A 15095-nucleotide genomic window follows, 5' to 3' on the forward strand; every position below is an offset into this window, starting at 1 on the left:
TGACTTCTACATTAAAGATGATCCTTGCCATTCAGCTATTGTTTATAATGAGGCAACAGTGCCCTCTTGTGGCTTCAAGGGAAATCAATCCTACCTCTGTTTTTTTTATTCCGATTTTCCTTATTTTCTCTATTAAATAAAAGATCACTATTTTTTTTTTTGGCGACCTCACAAATGACAGATTAGCACCCACATTGGTTTGAGCTGTACATGGCAGCACAGGAGTGGATTTTAGCCCATCACTTTCCAGTCTTATGTGGACAAGGACAACCTTTGCCATTCTCTCGCAAGGTGTTTTTTTACTACAAATCTGCAATGTGTTTTACCCTCTGTAAACTTGTTCTGTTGTTTTAGCTTCACAAAATGCCAAAGATGACACAGTGTGTGGAATCATATGATCTCAGATTTAAAAAAAAAAAAAAAATACAAGTCTGTCACCCCAGTATACACAAGAATGGCAAACCCCCACCCTTTAATGTTAGCAGGCACAGCTCCATTACAAAATTCTAAACTGAATCCAGCATGAAGATCTTAAGACACCTGTAACAATTACAGTACAAGGTTAATAATAAAAAGGCACACATGGTCCAGCTCAAGTGCCACATTTTTCTCTTTTATTCAGTATTTCCTTTCCAGGCGGACCTCTTTTTGGTTCCACAGCATCAAAACAATTGCAGGCATCAGTCAGTACCTTAAAATGAACACCACATTTGGGCCAAAATAAAAAAAACAACAAAAAAACAAAAAATGGGATAGGTTCTTCACATTTGTTTTCTATGATGGATGCACCTGCATCTGTGTTTCTGACACAAACAGCACCTCCTACAGGCATGTTCATGTGCTGCAATGCATGATCTACATATGTACATTATATATAAACACTATTTTACAAATATTTAGAACAAAGAAAGCAAATCCAGCAAATAAGGATCAGAACTACATAAGGGGCAAAATAAATTAAGACAAAAAGATCTAAATTCCCACTGGAATGTAATAAAGGCACAGGAGGCAAATTCTGAAACAAGATCCACAGACGCCTTCTGCCTGAAGCACATTCATTTGGCTACAAAGGGCTCTTTTTTGTTTTGTTTGCTACGATAAAAATCTTCCAGTATATTTCCAGCATTCACAAATAAAAGTAGTCAACTGAGCACACAGGGGCAGCCCGCTGGTGTGCGTCAGTCTGACAGAGTTATGTCCTCAAACACATGAAGTCTACTGGGCTACTCGCACATCTCAAAGGATTGTAAGATGTCCTCGTTGCCGTCAGGATTAACACGGTTCCATGGACAGCCAGTCCCAAGTCCACAGCTGAATACCCCCCATTCCAGCTATCATGACGATGGTGGTTCCTCTGGCATGCTAGCATTGGCGGAGCCGTGTACTCTGTGCAAACCTTGATTCAGCTCTTCCATCTCCATCGGCAAGGGGATGCGCAGCTCCAAGTGGAGAGTGAGTGCCTCAAAACAGTCGTCCAGCTTCTCAAAGGCAGGCCTGTAGACAAAGAGGGAGCCCATGGCAAAGGTCATTTCAGACAGGACACCGTTTTCACAACAGGGCCATCCCCCCCCCCCATCCCCACTACAGCGTAGAGATGGAGAGCCTGCATACCACCACTGTTCAGAATGAATTATGAAAATTCATCCTGTGAGACAGAGTAGGCCTGGCCTTCATTGAACACACTGACTGAGGTGCGTCACTGAATGTCAATTCTCACTGGTTTGTTTTGTTTTTTTTTTTTCCTCCAAGCGAGTCACAAAAAAACATTACCTTCAAGGTGGGCTCAGAGTGCTGTGAGAGTAAATATGGCTCTACTTGTCGGGGAAAATGACAAGTTTGTTATAAGAGTGTGAAAGGTGCATGGAAGAAATTCAGAACCTGTGGCCCATTCCGACTTCTGAATGAGCCTGTCTGCCACTGAAGGGTAAAGTTAATGAAAACTGTGAGGTGGAGGAGTATGCTCCATGTGCCTGAGACAAGGCAGATGAAAGCATAAAATAAAGCAAAGATGTAAAGAACAGAGATGAGAACGATCAGACAGATGTGTGAAGTGCCATGGAGTGGGACGAAGACAAATGCTGATTGGAGGCGTTAGGTGTTGTGTGATGGGGAAAGGTGGTTTAGGCATGTCAGTCTAAAGGCAAAGGATGATTAGGTGAAGAGGTACACCAAGATGGAGGTGGCAGAGAAATTCAAATAAGACACAAGTGGCATCTGATGAAATTAAATGAATGTGTCTCACTCAAAAATACAACCAGGACTGTGGAGGAATAAAATATTTGTAGTGCAACTGGGGAAAACTAGAAAATAGCCATTGAAGCACTGATAAAGGCGGCCTGATGACAAGATGGAGGTATATGCTGTTTGGTGGGAGCATAACATCTAAAATACTGAAAAGACAGTGTCCAGTTTTCACTAATAAAACAAATTACACAATCTGGTCGGTACTTCATAACTGCTATCCCAGGACACCTGGGGTAATTCAGTCTGAAAATTCCAGTGAGCCTGACTAACCTGAATTGTTACTGACAACAACAATTGTCAGTAACAATTGCCATCTACTGGCCCCTCACAATATAACAGAGGGTTTGGGAATTGTAATAAACCTAAAGAGAAAAATGAATCTTTAATGAAATAAGAATCACCACCTAAAATGCAACATGGGAATGAGAAAAATGGCAAGTTGTGAGTCACATTAAACACGTGTACACGAAGAGGTCCGCTTTCACAGGACTGCACTCACCGGTCTTCTGGAATAAGACTGCAACAGGCAACAGCCAAAGGGAAAAAGGCTGGAGGACAGTCTTGAGGAAGAAACTTCTGCATAAACATTTTCACATTTAGCCCAAAATCCAAGGTTCTGGGTAAACATTCAGGGTCGGCGTACACCCGCCCAATGATCTAGGGAGTCAAAAACAAAGCAAATGACGTGAGCAGCTGCAGTTCAAAGCATCACCTAAAACACACTTGGCAGAGTGAAGTGGCAAGCCAACAGTCCAAGTTATGCCGTGTGGGCAGTCGAATGCTGAAGCCATCAAGTGCTTCTCACACTTTCACACAATCAGTATGACGATAATGAGAGCGGTGGGCAGTCACAACAGTGCAGGGATTGAAGAAAGGCTTCTCAGTTTGCACGCACTGAAGACTGCTAATCCACTAGTGCCCAGGCCAGCCATCACAGTGAGATCCCTTCACCAAATGACTGAATGGAAAGCCACCACACAGCCCTGAACACAAAGCAAGTAGGACAGTCGTGTCTCACTCGCCAGCTAAACACATTTAATCACCTTACTTCATTGCTTGGTCTGCTGTTAAGCTGTGCTTTTGGCCAATTCGCAAGTAAAGAGAGACCCACGTGCTTAGTTGGGGCATGGGGATCCTTTCAAGAGAACTTATTGCTAAACAACAAGAGTGGGGCATTAACATGAATCTCTTAAAAGAAAAAGAGCACAAAGAACAGTCCGGCATTTACTGGCTGAATTAGTCGGCTGGCAGCGAGGCGTTTGCCATTAAGTAAACAAATGTGGAGCACCGATTCTCAGAAAGAACACCAGAAAGCTGCGGTGTTGTGTGTGTGGTCACAATTAGACCTAGGACAGACTTGTGGAACTTACTGGATCCTCCATAGTTATTCACATAATATAGAAGACATATATATAAAGTATATAAATAATGTGGGTGAGAGACCTTAATTTGATTTGATATACTTTGTTAATGAGCAACCTAAACAAAAAAAGAATCCCAACACACACAATACAATCAGTTTGCTGCCTTTCTCTAAATCAGGGATTGGTGTTTAGTGGTCTGTGGCATTTAATGAAGACGTGGTGCTTCATGATGATACTTGTAAAACTATTACAAAATATAACAATACAAAGGCTTTGAGACACCAGATGCCCAGTCTAAGGTGACAGTCCTCTCATTTCAATAAAAAAAATGTATGGCTTTCACCACTTAAATGAGGTCAAGTCTCACTCTCTGCACAGTGTTTTAGTGGTCCAGCCATTAAGTCTTTTAAGTTATCAGTACTCGTCATACACTCCCCAACACACTGTGGTGACACCATTAAATTTAGTTTTGCAACACACTTGGGACACTTCTTCAGCTCCTGTATTTATTCTGCTACCTCTTCCCAATCAATATAAAGCTTGCAGCCCAAGTGAAGATATTTATTAATGTGGACTGGAGTCTGTCTTCTACTGCCTGCCTACTATGCTCTGTCACTGTCCTCCACCAAGCATTTAGCAGAGTTTCTCCAGTTTTGATGTCACTACACTGGTTACCTGTGTCATTCAGAATTGACTTTAAAATTCTGCTTATGGTTTATAAAGCTTTAAATCATCTCGCCCCGGCTTATATATCGGAATGTCTGATATTCTAAATCGTAACCTCAGATCCTCAACTGAGTGTCTCCTTAGAATTCCAAGAGCAAAACTTAAAAGAAGTGGTGAGGCGGCCTTCTGCTGTTATGCACCTAAAATCTGGAATAGCCTGCCAGTAGGAATTCGCCAGGCTAATACAGTGGAGCACTTTAAAAAACTACTGAAAACACATTATTTTAACATGGCCTTCTCATAACTTCAGTAATTTAATCCTGATACTCTGTATATCCAATTCATTATAATAACTATTCATTCAAAATCTGTACTAACCCCTACTCTCTCTTCTGTTTCCTTTTCCGGTGTCCTGTTGGTGGTGGCGTGCGCCACCACCATCTACCCAAAGCACCATGATGTTCCAACAATGATGGATGGATTAAAAGCCAGAAGTCTGTATGACCATCAGCATGAAGTGACTCCGTGAAAAACCCGAACTACAAAGAGGACTATTTCATTTATGTTAGGTAGAATGCCCAGAGGGGACTGGGCGGTCTTGTGGCCTGGAACCCCTGCAGATTTTATTTTTTTCTCCAGCCTTCTGGAGTTTTTTTTTGTTTTTTCTGTCCACCCTGGCCATCGGACCTTACTCCTTTCTATGTTAACTAATGTTGTCTTATTTTAATTTCTTATTTTGTCTTTTATTGTTCTTCTCTTCATTATGTAAAGCACTTTGAGCTACTTTTTGTATGAAAATGTGCTATATAAATAAATGTTGTTGTTGAGTGCTGCAGATTTTCAGATGATCTGCTGTTTCATGTTAAATCAGGGTTGTCCATTTACATTCATGTGGTGGACTTTTCATAAGCCACCTAAAATGCTGAATGTAGTTCAAGGCGGACCTAAGGGAGAGGAGTTCAAAGTAATGCAGTGGTTTTATGTCGCCCCTAAAGAGATTCTCTTCAGTATCGATAGTCCTGAATGGGATTTTCATATTCATATAGTGGTCGTCTTTCTTCTGACTGTTGTGTTGTAAATATACACCGAATATAGGCTTGATCCACCATCTGTGCTATGAAGTTTTCTATATCTTACAGCTGTCTGACACATGTGGCGTTTACATGTACAGCAAGCTTATTTACAAGCTGCAAAGCAATGTCCGATAGCACCTTACATACAAACAGGCCTCTGCTTTTATTATACCAATAATAAAACCAGAGGGGCACAAGATTGAGTTCATAGCTTAAGCTGTGGGCTTTGGTAGCAGGAAATGTGCAACATTATCTAATAAAACAGATGGTAATTTTGTTTGAACAGCAACAGCAATATGGACGCTTCTTCCAGAAGTATCTACACAAGTGTCAAATAGTGGTTTGTTTTTGCTAGGCAGTCTGAGATGATGCAAGAACACAGAAGATTTCACAAGAACCAACAAGGCTTACATTTCATCCTTTATGGAAAGCCAAACTGCTAGGGCTAGACAATGCAAACTTCTGTGTAAATGATGTGGTTGTGTGCCACTATTTGTGACATTTCAATGTCAGCTTACCTCACAGAGTACAATCCCAAAGGAGAACACATCCACCTTCTCATCATAGCTTTTGCCTGAAAAGAAATACAAAAAATTGTGTAAACAGTTGTAGTGTTATGCAGATCTTGTAAACTAACTTGAATAAAGATGTCCTATTAAGGGAAACAGACAGACAAAATAATATTGTGAGCATAATCGATCTCCTTGTAGCACCTTTGCAAGACACTATGTGTACACAACCTTCCTGATCACATGGTGCAGAGTACCAAAGGCGTACAGACATAAGCAGTGAGATTACAAAAACACACACACTCGACGACAACCTCGAATAACTTGCCTAAGTGTTCCACATTTGCAGTGGATCACAGAAAACAATTGGCAGTCTAGGACAGGTTCAACTGGTTCCCTATGCATTCTACACCCATATCCAAACTCGAGGCAAAGACAGGCGTAGCCGTCACAGAACAACTAGATATACAATAATATGCACCTCCAGTTTTGAACAAGGCACCATCTTCAAAGGAAGGGCGGACAAGAAAGACTTCCCTGAGATACAACACGGCTTCAATTCACAAGAAAAACAGAAGCACGTCTAACTTGAAAAGCATCTTTTTCAGCATACAATTGCTGCCTTTGTGCTCCCTCTTTTGGCTCTGAAATGATCTTTAAAAGCCCACCATTTAACATCTCTGGTGCCATCCAGTAAGGGTTGCCCACAACAGTGTAGCGCTTTTTCCGGTCAATCCTGCGGAACGTTCTTTTCTTTGAAGACGGCTTTTCCAGAGAGGGACTCCTTTTCTTTTCTTCCACAATTAAACGTGAAAGACCAAAATCGGCAACCACCACAGTATTATCCTGTAAAAAAAATAAATGTACATTTCAGAATCAGAATGACTTGGAGATGAAAAAAAATGTTTAGTTTTGTCTGGATGCCTCAGTTTCATTATGAACAGCCTCAAATAAGTAAAAAAAATAAATAAATAAAAACTTCATAAAAATTATTCAAGTTTACCTAATCTTTTTTATTTTCATACAAATCACATTTTATATGTGCTAACTGACAGATTAGGATGTAGAAAACTGCTTATTAGCAGAGAAGGTGTCTATAATTTATATTATTGCCTTGCAGTTCTCGGCAATATGCCACATTAGAAATGGTGTTTTTATTTAGGCACTCCATTACATGCTAAAGGGAAGAATCCACAACAAACCTGCTACCTGCCGTCTTAACTGCCTACAAGTAAAATCGCAGGAGCGGTGCCTGGTAACAAGTACAAGATGTTCATTTAACCCTAAAGGGGTAGAAGGAAGCGAAAAGGCACCTACCAGTTTTACCAGACAGTTGTGAGAGTTCAGATCCCGATGGATGATGCTCATTGAGTGCAGATATGCCTTTAAATAAAGAAAAGGTGTCATTGATTTGATAAATGGGAACAATACTACACACTAACATACTGCCCCCTACAGATAAGGTGTGTGTTACGCCTCGCTTATCTTGTTCACACATTAAGATTCATAATGTATCCCAATAAATAAAGCAGAACGAATTTACAGAAGGCTGAAACCTACCATTCCCGAAGCAATGCCTTTAGCAAAGCTAACTCTCTGCTTCCAGGGAAAAGGATCCTGTAATAGAATAATCAAAAAAAAATATATATATATATTACTAGCCTTGACATGGACCACTTGGGAAAAGGTCTCTAATGAAAGGGGCACAAGAACAGAGTATCTATATCTACTGACCACTGTGTGTTCCACCAAAATGAAACGGAGAACATACATTTTCAGAACCTGCTTTTGTCAGGATAGAATCCAACGTCTACTTGACTTGGTCAGACAGGGTTCCCTAGTCAACCTCAAAACAAGTTTTTGGACTTCAGGAGAAAATATTAAATGGTGTGTATAAAAAGAAACTGTTACACCCACTTCTACAATTAAGTGTGTCACTGCAGCATTAAGAGATTGAGAGACCCTCTAACAAGTCCCTCCATGTAGTAGTTATTAGACAGTCTGAAGACATTTCTCACTTTTCTGGTGCTGCTACACCATCTCCCTCAATCAATGGTACACATGCAGACATTAAAGTGCCAGTTCAGTAGCCTGGCTATTCTCTAACACTTTTTGTTTAGTTTTTTGGAGCTATTTCTGGTAATCTATACTCAGATTTTGTTGTGTGTTATATATGCAATTGTCTGTGCTCTTCTGACTGTAGGAAGCCTAAAGGACAGTAAAATGAGGAGATCACTATGGACATTGAACCACACAAGTTTAACAGTTATAAGGTAAAATAACTAATTAGCAGATTTAAACACTGTTGAAAAATTGCTACATCTTAGTTCAGATTTGATCTTTTTTCAAGTGAAAAGATGAAACACGTCAGCAGTGAGTCAGTTCTGTTATGGAACAGAACACAAAAGAGCGACAGTTCATACCTTACAACATGATGATAACACTGCAAACAAATTAAAATTTGTAGATTTACACAGCTAGATATTATGTTTAATACAATCAAGGAGACAATTACAGCTATTTTTAAAGGGGAGGAGTGATCTCTAATACTTGATCAGAAGATTTAATCACTGACAGGGTGATCTATGAACACACTTACCACATCTCTGATATAATCCTTTAGAGTCCCACCTTCTATATACTCTGTAATGAGATTCAGTTTTTTATCTTTGTAGAGCACACCAATAAACTTCAAGACATTGGGGTTTTCCAGTCTCCGCATCACTTTCACCTAAAAATACAAAGCTAGTTATTCAGCACAGGAAGGACTTGAACTTGTCTCAGCAGTCACACTATTTCACTGTTGAGTGAATTCAGTAAGATACCCCTGTTCCAGTTTTATCCACCCTTACTAATACCCCAATTGAGTGCATAAGTGGACGGAGCAGAAAAAAACAAAAAAATAAAAGTAAAAATATGTTGGCAGTGATTTTACAGCCACTTATCAGATTTAAGGTGAAACGTGTTAATTAAATTTTAGAGAAGTTTTCTTTTCCAGTAAGCACAATGCAAACCTGGCGTCAATCCCAGGAGCAAGAGGCACAGGGCAGAATCCAGCCTTGAATGGGATTCCAGGTAAATAACAGGGTGCACTCCTTTACTTTGTTGTTTTGATGAATAGGAAAGAATGGCTTATATGATTTTTCATTATAGAACAACAACTCCTGAAAGGCGGCACTGCCTGAGTTCTGTTATTGTTATACCAGTCCTGGGATGTTGAATTACTAACAAAAAATGAACTCCTTGCCTAACTGGAATCCTTGTTGACCGTAATTAAGTTTGGTTTAATGTTGTAACTCATTGGTTTGCACATTCATCTGTTTTATCACAAGGGACTAAACACTTGGAGTTAGATCTTTTTTTCCTCCTTAAAATCCTTCAAAAACAACACTGGTGTGAATGATCAAGTATCAACTGGTACCGGTTTTTAACAGTAGTGTCTGCTTTTAACACACATATTAAAGGCAGGCCACTTGTTTCAAATATGTGACTTCACAAGAAACACAAGTCTAACAAGTTGTTTTTAAGAAAGTGCAGCTTTCTGCTAGGTCAATGCAAGAATAGAAATTCCCCGAGTACAATGAAGCAACAACTTCTACAATGGCCCACTGCAGATTATCTGAGTTGGCCGTACATGACTGAGATTTCCAGATCTTTGACGTGAGGAGACACAATGGGAGAAAGCTGTCAGAGTGGCATATTAAACACATCCAATGGTTACCTGTCACCTCAAGTGTCATTCTGAGTGCTCTACTCGACATATGGAGAGGCACACACACAGTCACCTACTTCTGTAACCTGAATAAATGTTTGTTTTCATTCAGGTTACTAAATTAACATTGCTATTATTTTCTGTCAAAAAGTAATAAATAAAATGATCTGAATGGGTGGCCAGATTGTGCACTGTAACACACTTTACTAGCAACATGAAAGGATACTTAAAAATCAAGGATTAAGAGTGTGTCAGCAAAAAGATGAAGACATACGGGGGGGAAATCACAGAGAGTTTAGCTTTTTATTCATCACAAGTTGTTGAGCCTCTCAAATAACATAAAATTCATAAGTAACTAAACATCTGTTTTGGCTTAGTTTCCACCGACAATAATAAAGTTAAATATGCACATATTTACATATAACAGTAATTAAAACCGGTTTAGCTAAGGGGTTTGCATTTTCATTGAATTGTTTCATTTTTCAAAATGTCACCTTAGAAAAGTTAGTGTAAAACTTTGGAGGCAAAATCAATAAGGCAATAAGACCTAAAAATGAACGAGATAGACTGTTTAGTGGGTGGAAGTCTAATGACAGTCAGATTATTGTCCATTAAAATAACAATCTGGTAGATGAAGCTTTTGCACAGTGAGTTTACCTCCTTTAAAAAGGTCTTCTGAGTTTCCTCGTCACATCGAATTAACTCCTTCATAACCATCACCTGTCCAGTGGCCCGGTGTGTGACCTACACGAAGAGCACAGCTTTAATACATGAATCAATATAAAGTATAGAGGAAAAAAACTCTCCTCTTTGGCTTTTACTATACAAACAGTACTAATGTTATTTACACAATAGCCACAAACACGCACATATCAAATCAAGTTAAGTGAGTTTATCAAAAGCAACCTACCTTCACAGCCTGGCCAAAGAAGCCCTTTCCCAAAACCTCTCCATGAATGAGGTCACAGGGACGAAAGATCTGATGAGAGCAGCTGGTGGAGGAGCGAAGCGATTCCGAACGGCTAATGTCACGAGAGAAGGACGGATGTTCTTTTGGCGAGGACGGGCCAGGAGACTTACAAATACTGTTACTGCGTCTAGAAATTACACAGAAGCAGAACACGTTTTATGAGACGTTCAACATGAAGAAAAAAAAATGCACGGCTGTGGCAAAAAAAAAATTTGGTGCTCATTATTCTGTGTGTCTTTTAAATGATATTTGGGGTTTATTAAATGCCTGCATACTTGAACTGTAATGTTAGAAACAACACAAGGCTATACAAACAAAAAACATTAAAAGCTGGCACAACATTAAACAAACAGTCATTGAATGAACACACATACAGTTGTGCTTGAAAGTTTGTGAATCCTTTAGAATTTTCTATATTTCTGTATAAATATGACCTAAAACATCATCAGATTTTCACTCAAGTCCTAAAAGTAGATAAAGAGAAACCAGTTAAACAAATGAGACAAAAATATTATACTTGGTCGTTTATTTATTGAGGAAAATGATCGAATATTACATATTTGTGAGTGGCAAAAGTATGTGAACCTCTAGGATTAGCAGTTAGTTTGAAGGTGAAATTAAAGTGAGGTGTTTCCAATCAATGGGATGACAATCAGGTGTGAGTGGGCACCCTGTGTTATTTAAAGAACATGGATCTATCAAAGTCTGCTCTTCACAACACATGTTTCTGGGAGTGTAACATGGCATGAACAAAGAAGATTTCTGAGAACCTCAGAAAAAGAGGAGTTGATGCTCATCAGGCTGGAAAAGGTTACAAAACCATCTCTAATGAGTTTGGACTCCACCAATCCACAGTCAGACAGACTGTGTACAAATGGAGGACATTAAAGACCATTGTTACCCTCCCCAGGAGTGGTCGACCAACAAAGATCACTCTAAGAACAAGGCGTGTAATAGTCGGCGAGGTCACAAAGGAGCCCAGGGTAACTTCTAAGCAACTGAAGACCTCTCTCACATTGGCTAATGCTCATGTTCATGAGTCCACCATCAGGAGAACACTGAACAACAATGGTGTACATGGCAGGGTTGTCTCATTTGTTTAACCCCTTCACCGCCCTCTGCCGGATATATCCGGCACCGCTGTTTTAATGCTAACGCCATACTGCCGGAATTATCCGGCACATTTGCCTGTGGTTATATGAATGCCTGGCAAGTAGTATAACTGACGGTTTGGCGTGGGTATTATTACTACGTTGTATTTCGACAAGTCTGTGGTTGTTTTGGCCGGTCATGTGACGTGATTCGCATGTAACAGCTGTGAATATGGCGAAACGTAAACTGACTTCAAGTGAGGCTTTGCAGGCGATTTTGGACAGTTCTGATCATGATTGTAGCAGTTCTGAAGAAGATTTTAGTGACAGTGATGAGCAGCAACGTGCGCTGCATGATATTGTGAATGAAGACGCATCGGATGACGGCGCTGAGTGGGTGTATCCCCAGCATCTCAGCTGGGCTGCTGCCCGTGGTGAACTACCTTTTCTGCATTCGTTTGAGGGAACGTGTGGCTTTATTGTTGATGTAAACAATTACACTGCTGAGCAGTTTTATGAGCTGTTTGTGTCACCTGATTTGATTAGACATTTTGTTCATCAGACAAATCTGTATGCAGCACAGTTTATTGAGAAAAATCCCAATTTACCTCCACATTCCCGTGTTCGTGCTTGGTTTGACACTGATGAAAATGAAATGAAAAAATTCATTGGGATTTTGATGTTGATGGGAATAATCAGAAAACCAGATATTGAGATGTACTGGTCTACAGATCCTATGTATGCAACACCTATTTTTGCAGCTGTCATGACACGTAACCGATTCTCTTTGCTGCTGAAATTCTTTCATTTGAATGACAACAGAAACGAGCCAGATAAGAAAGATCCAAACCGCGACCACTTGTTCAAGCTACGTCCTTTGATTGATCATTTATTTGAAGCATTTCAGTTGCCCTACATGCCAGGACCGTCAGTTGCAGTTGATGAAAGTTTATTGTCGTGGAAGGGCCGCTTACAGTTTCGACAGTATCTACCATTGAAAAGGGCACGGTTTGGTATCAAGATGTTTTGCTTAGCTGAGAATTCAGGTTACATTTATAGATTTCGTGTATACACTGGCAACTTGCACAACATTTAGTGGTCAATACTGCTTGAATAAATGTAAAAAATGTAAAAAAAATGTAAAAAAGTAAAAAAACAAAAATTGTTCAGATTTCGCCTGGCTTGGGGAATATTTAGGGAGTTGGCGGTTAAAGGGTTAACTGGTTTCTCTTTACCTACTTTTAGGACTTGAGTGAAAATCTGATGATGTTTTAGGTCATATTTATGCAGAAATCTAGAAAATTCTAAAGGATTCACAAACTTTCAAGCACAACTATAACAGTTAAGACTGAAGCCAGTAAGCACTTCTTGACTTAGAGTTACGAGAATTTGGAACAAACTACTGAGCCATGTAGCTGAAGCAGAGATCTTCACAGCCTTTAAGTAGTATCTGGATAAGAGATTGTTTAGCTAATAGTTAAGCTGTACCAAACAAGCTCAATGGACTAAATGGCCTCCTCACATTTGTCAAAATTCCATTGTTCTTATCTAAAGAAAAAATGCTGTTGGGCATATCTACAAATGTTCACATCAATTAAGGACACAGGGATTCCAAGAAGATTGTGAAATTCCTTGCAGCACTTGACACAACCAAAGAGAAGGATCAGAGTGCCGAATATATGAAGTCTTGTGCCATTATTAAATCAGCAGACCCTTAACAGCCCTAAAGTTTGAAAACAGTTGTGAGTTACTGACCTATCATAAAAAAAAGAACAATGGCAAAAGTATACACACCTAAGGAAGAAAAAAAAAACCCCAAAGGAACAAAAATATTGTGTAATGTTAAAAATTGCAACCAAACACCTGACTGATGAACATTATACCCTGTCCTTCTCCCAAGCTTCTTCAATTTCCAGTTTAAAGATCACATGAGAACAGGGCAAAAAAGAAACACCTTTTCATGTGTAGACTGGTGCTGTTTTTAGTCATATTATTAGTTTTCCCCCTAAAAGGCCCATATAATGTTGCAGATTTCCCATGGGCAGATAAATACTCTGTCACTCACACTGGTTATCAATTAATACCATTATTCACATCAGTGTCGACTATTAGAGGATTATACGTATGTAACACAAATGAAACAAAGCACCTGAAATTGTTCTGTTATCTTAAATACAACACAAATCTAAATTGAGGTTTAAGCAAAGCCAGCACTTCCCTTGACAGAGCCTTTTAACAACAGCAATACGAAACACAAGGAGTAAAATGAAGCCATGGGCTCTGACTCATCAGAGCTTGTTCTAGTGTGATACACAACACATGCAAATACCTGACAGATCGACGCTTTAGTGTCCCCTCTCTCACTGCGTCTCTATTTTCCAGTTCGGAGATCACATGAGAGGAGGTGGAAATCCGCAAACATGGAGGAGGTGGCACAACCAGACAGGATGGAGTGGATTGGAGGCGCAGTCTTTCAAGTCTCTGCCGGACAGGGTCGTGTTCTATAAGCAACTGCAGAGTCTGGTCAGTCTTTTGAATCAGGTCCTCCACCTAGAAGACAAGGGTGTGCGTCTTTTTCATTTGACACATGTGCAAATTCAGAACGGTCAACTCTCACTAGAAAAACAATGAAGTGAAGCTCAGGAAGGCTTATATGTATGATGCACAGTTTTAGAATGTTATGCTCTATGAGGTTTCAATGCCTTTAAGACTACCATATTTAGCACTGTGATTTCATCTTCACTTCTAGTCATGGCTCAATGTCTGAACTGTGACATACGGTATGCCATCGTCTTTACAACTTAAGATACATTGGTAGAGGCAATTGCAGTCTTGTGCAAAGATAATTTTAGCCTTTGTAGAGAGTTAGGAGGCTGAACCTATGTGGCGACTATAAAGAGGTGCTTTATAAGACAAACTACACTGGAGTAAGAAAAATGAAAGCAGACAAGTCATCACACAAAAGGTGTCTATCTGCACCATACATGCTGCTTGTTGGAGATCACCTATCCAAGTAAGGGCAAGTATCACGTTTAACACATAATTAGCTCTTGTAAAGACCAAGTTTACAGTATGGTCTACATGGAAGCTGAGGAAGAAATTAAAATGGGATACTCGATACTGTAATTACTGGAAGCAAATACAACTTTTCTCTGCTTTCAACAGAAAGCACATAACCTTGACTAGCTTATGAAGTCATTTACAAGGAGAAAATGAGCGTATTTCATTTCCAAAAAACTGCCTTCAAATCAAGCAATGTAAATTATACCCCATTAAGAGGCCATAACCAGACAAACTGCGAGAGAAAATGCCAGTATGAAGACCAGGCCAAATCCACATAAAGCAGACAGAGCTTTTTGTTGGGTTCAGTTTGGAAGCATGAATGACAAGTCAGAAAACTGCAAAAGTTTAAAGCACGTCATGGGCTTTTATTACAGAAATCTAAACTGTGGGCCTCAGGGATTTC

At 39.7% G+C, this 15095-nt stretch overlaps 1 protein-coding gene across 2 annotated transcripts in view; it reads right to left on the bottom strand.

Moving 5' to 3' along the window:
• Positions 1-592: 592 nt before the first annotated feature.
• limk2 (LIM domain kinase 2) overlaps positions 593-15095 on the bottom strand; it is a 50953-nt gene continuing 36450 nt past the window's right edge. For both annotated transcript variants that reach the window (XM_028824905.2, XM_028824906.2), the window contains 10 exons: positions 13959-14179; positions 10479-10665; positions 10226-10312; positions 8456-8587; positions 7417-7473; positions 7174-7239; positions 6525-6702; positions 5866-5921; positions 2744-2901; positions 593-1494 (listed from right to left, as the gene is read on the bottom strand). In XM_028824905.2, coding sequence (XP_028680738.1) covers positions 1335-1494; positions 2744-2901; positions 5866-5921; positions 6525-6702; positions 7174-7239; positions 7417-7473; positions 8456-8587; positions 10226-10312; positions 10479-10665; positions 13959-14179 — 1302 coding nt within the window. In that variant the 3' untranslated portion in view covers positions 593-1334. The remainder of the gene's footprint in view (positions 1495-2743; positions 2902-5865; positions 5922-6524; positions 6703-7173; positions 7240-7416; positions 7474-8455; positions 8588-10225; positions 10313-10478; positions 10666-13958; positions 14180-15095) is intronic.

The sequence above is a fragment of the Erpetoichthys calabaricus genome, chromosome 18 (assembly GCF_900747795.2).
Source record: "Erpetoichthys calabaricus chromosome 18, fErpCal1.3, whole genome shotgun sequence".
Taxonomy (NCBI): domain Eukaryota; kingdom Metazoa; phylum Chordata; class Cladistia; order Polypteriformes; family Polypteridae; genus Erpetoichthys; species Erpetoichthys calabaricus.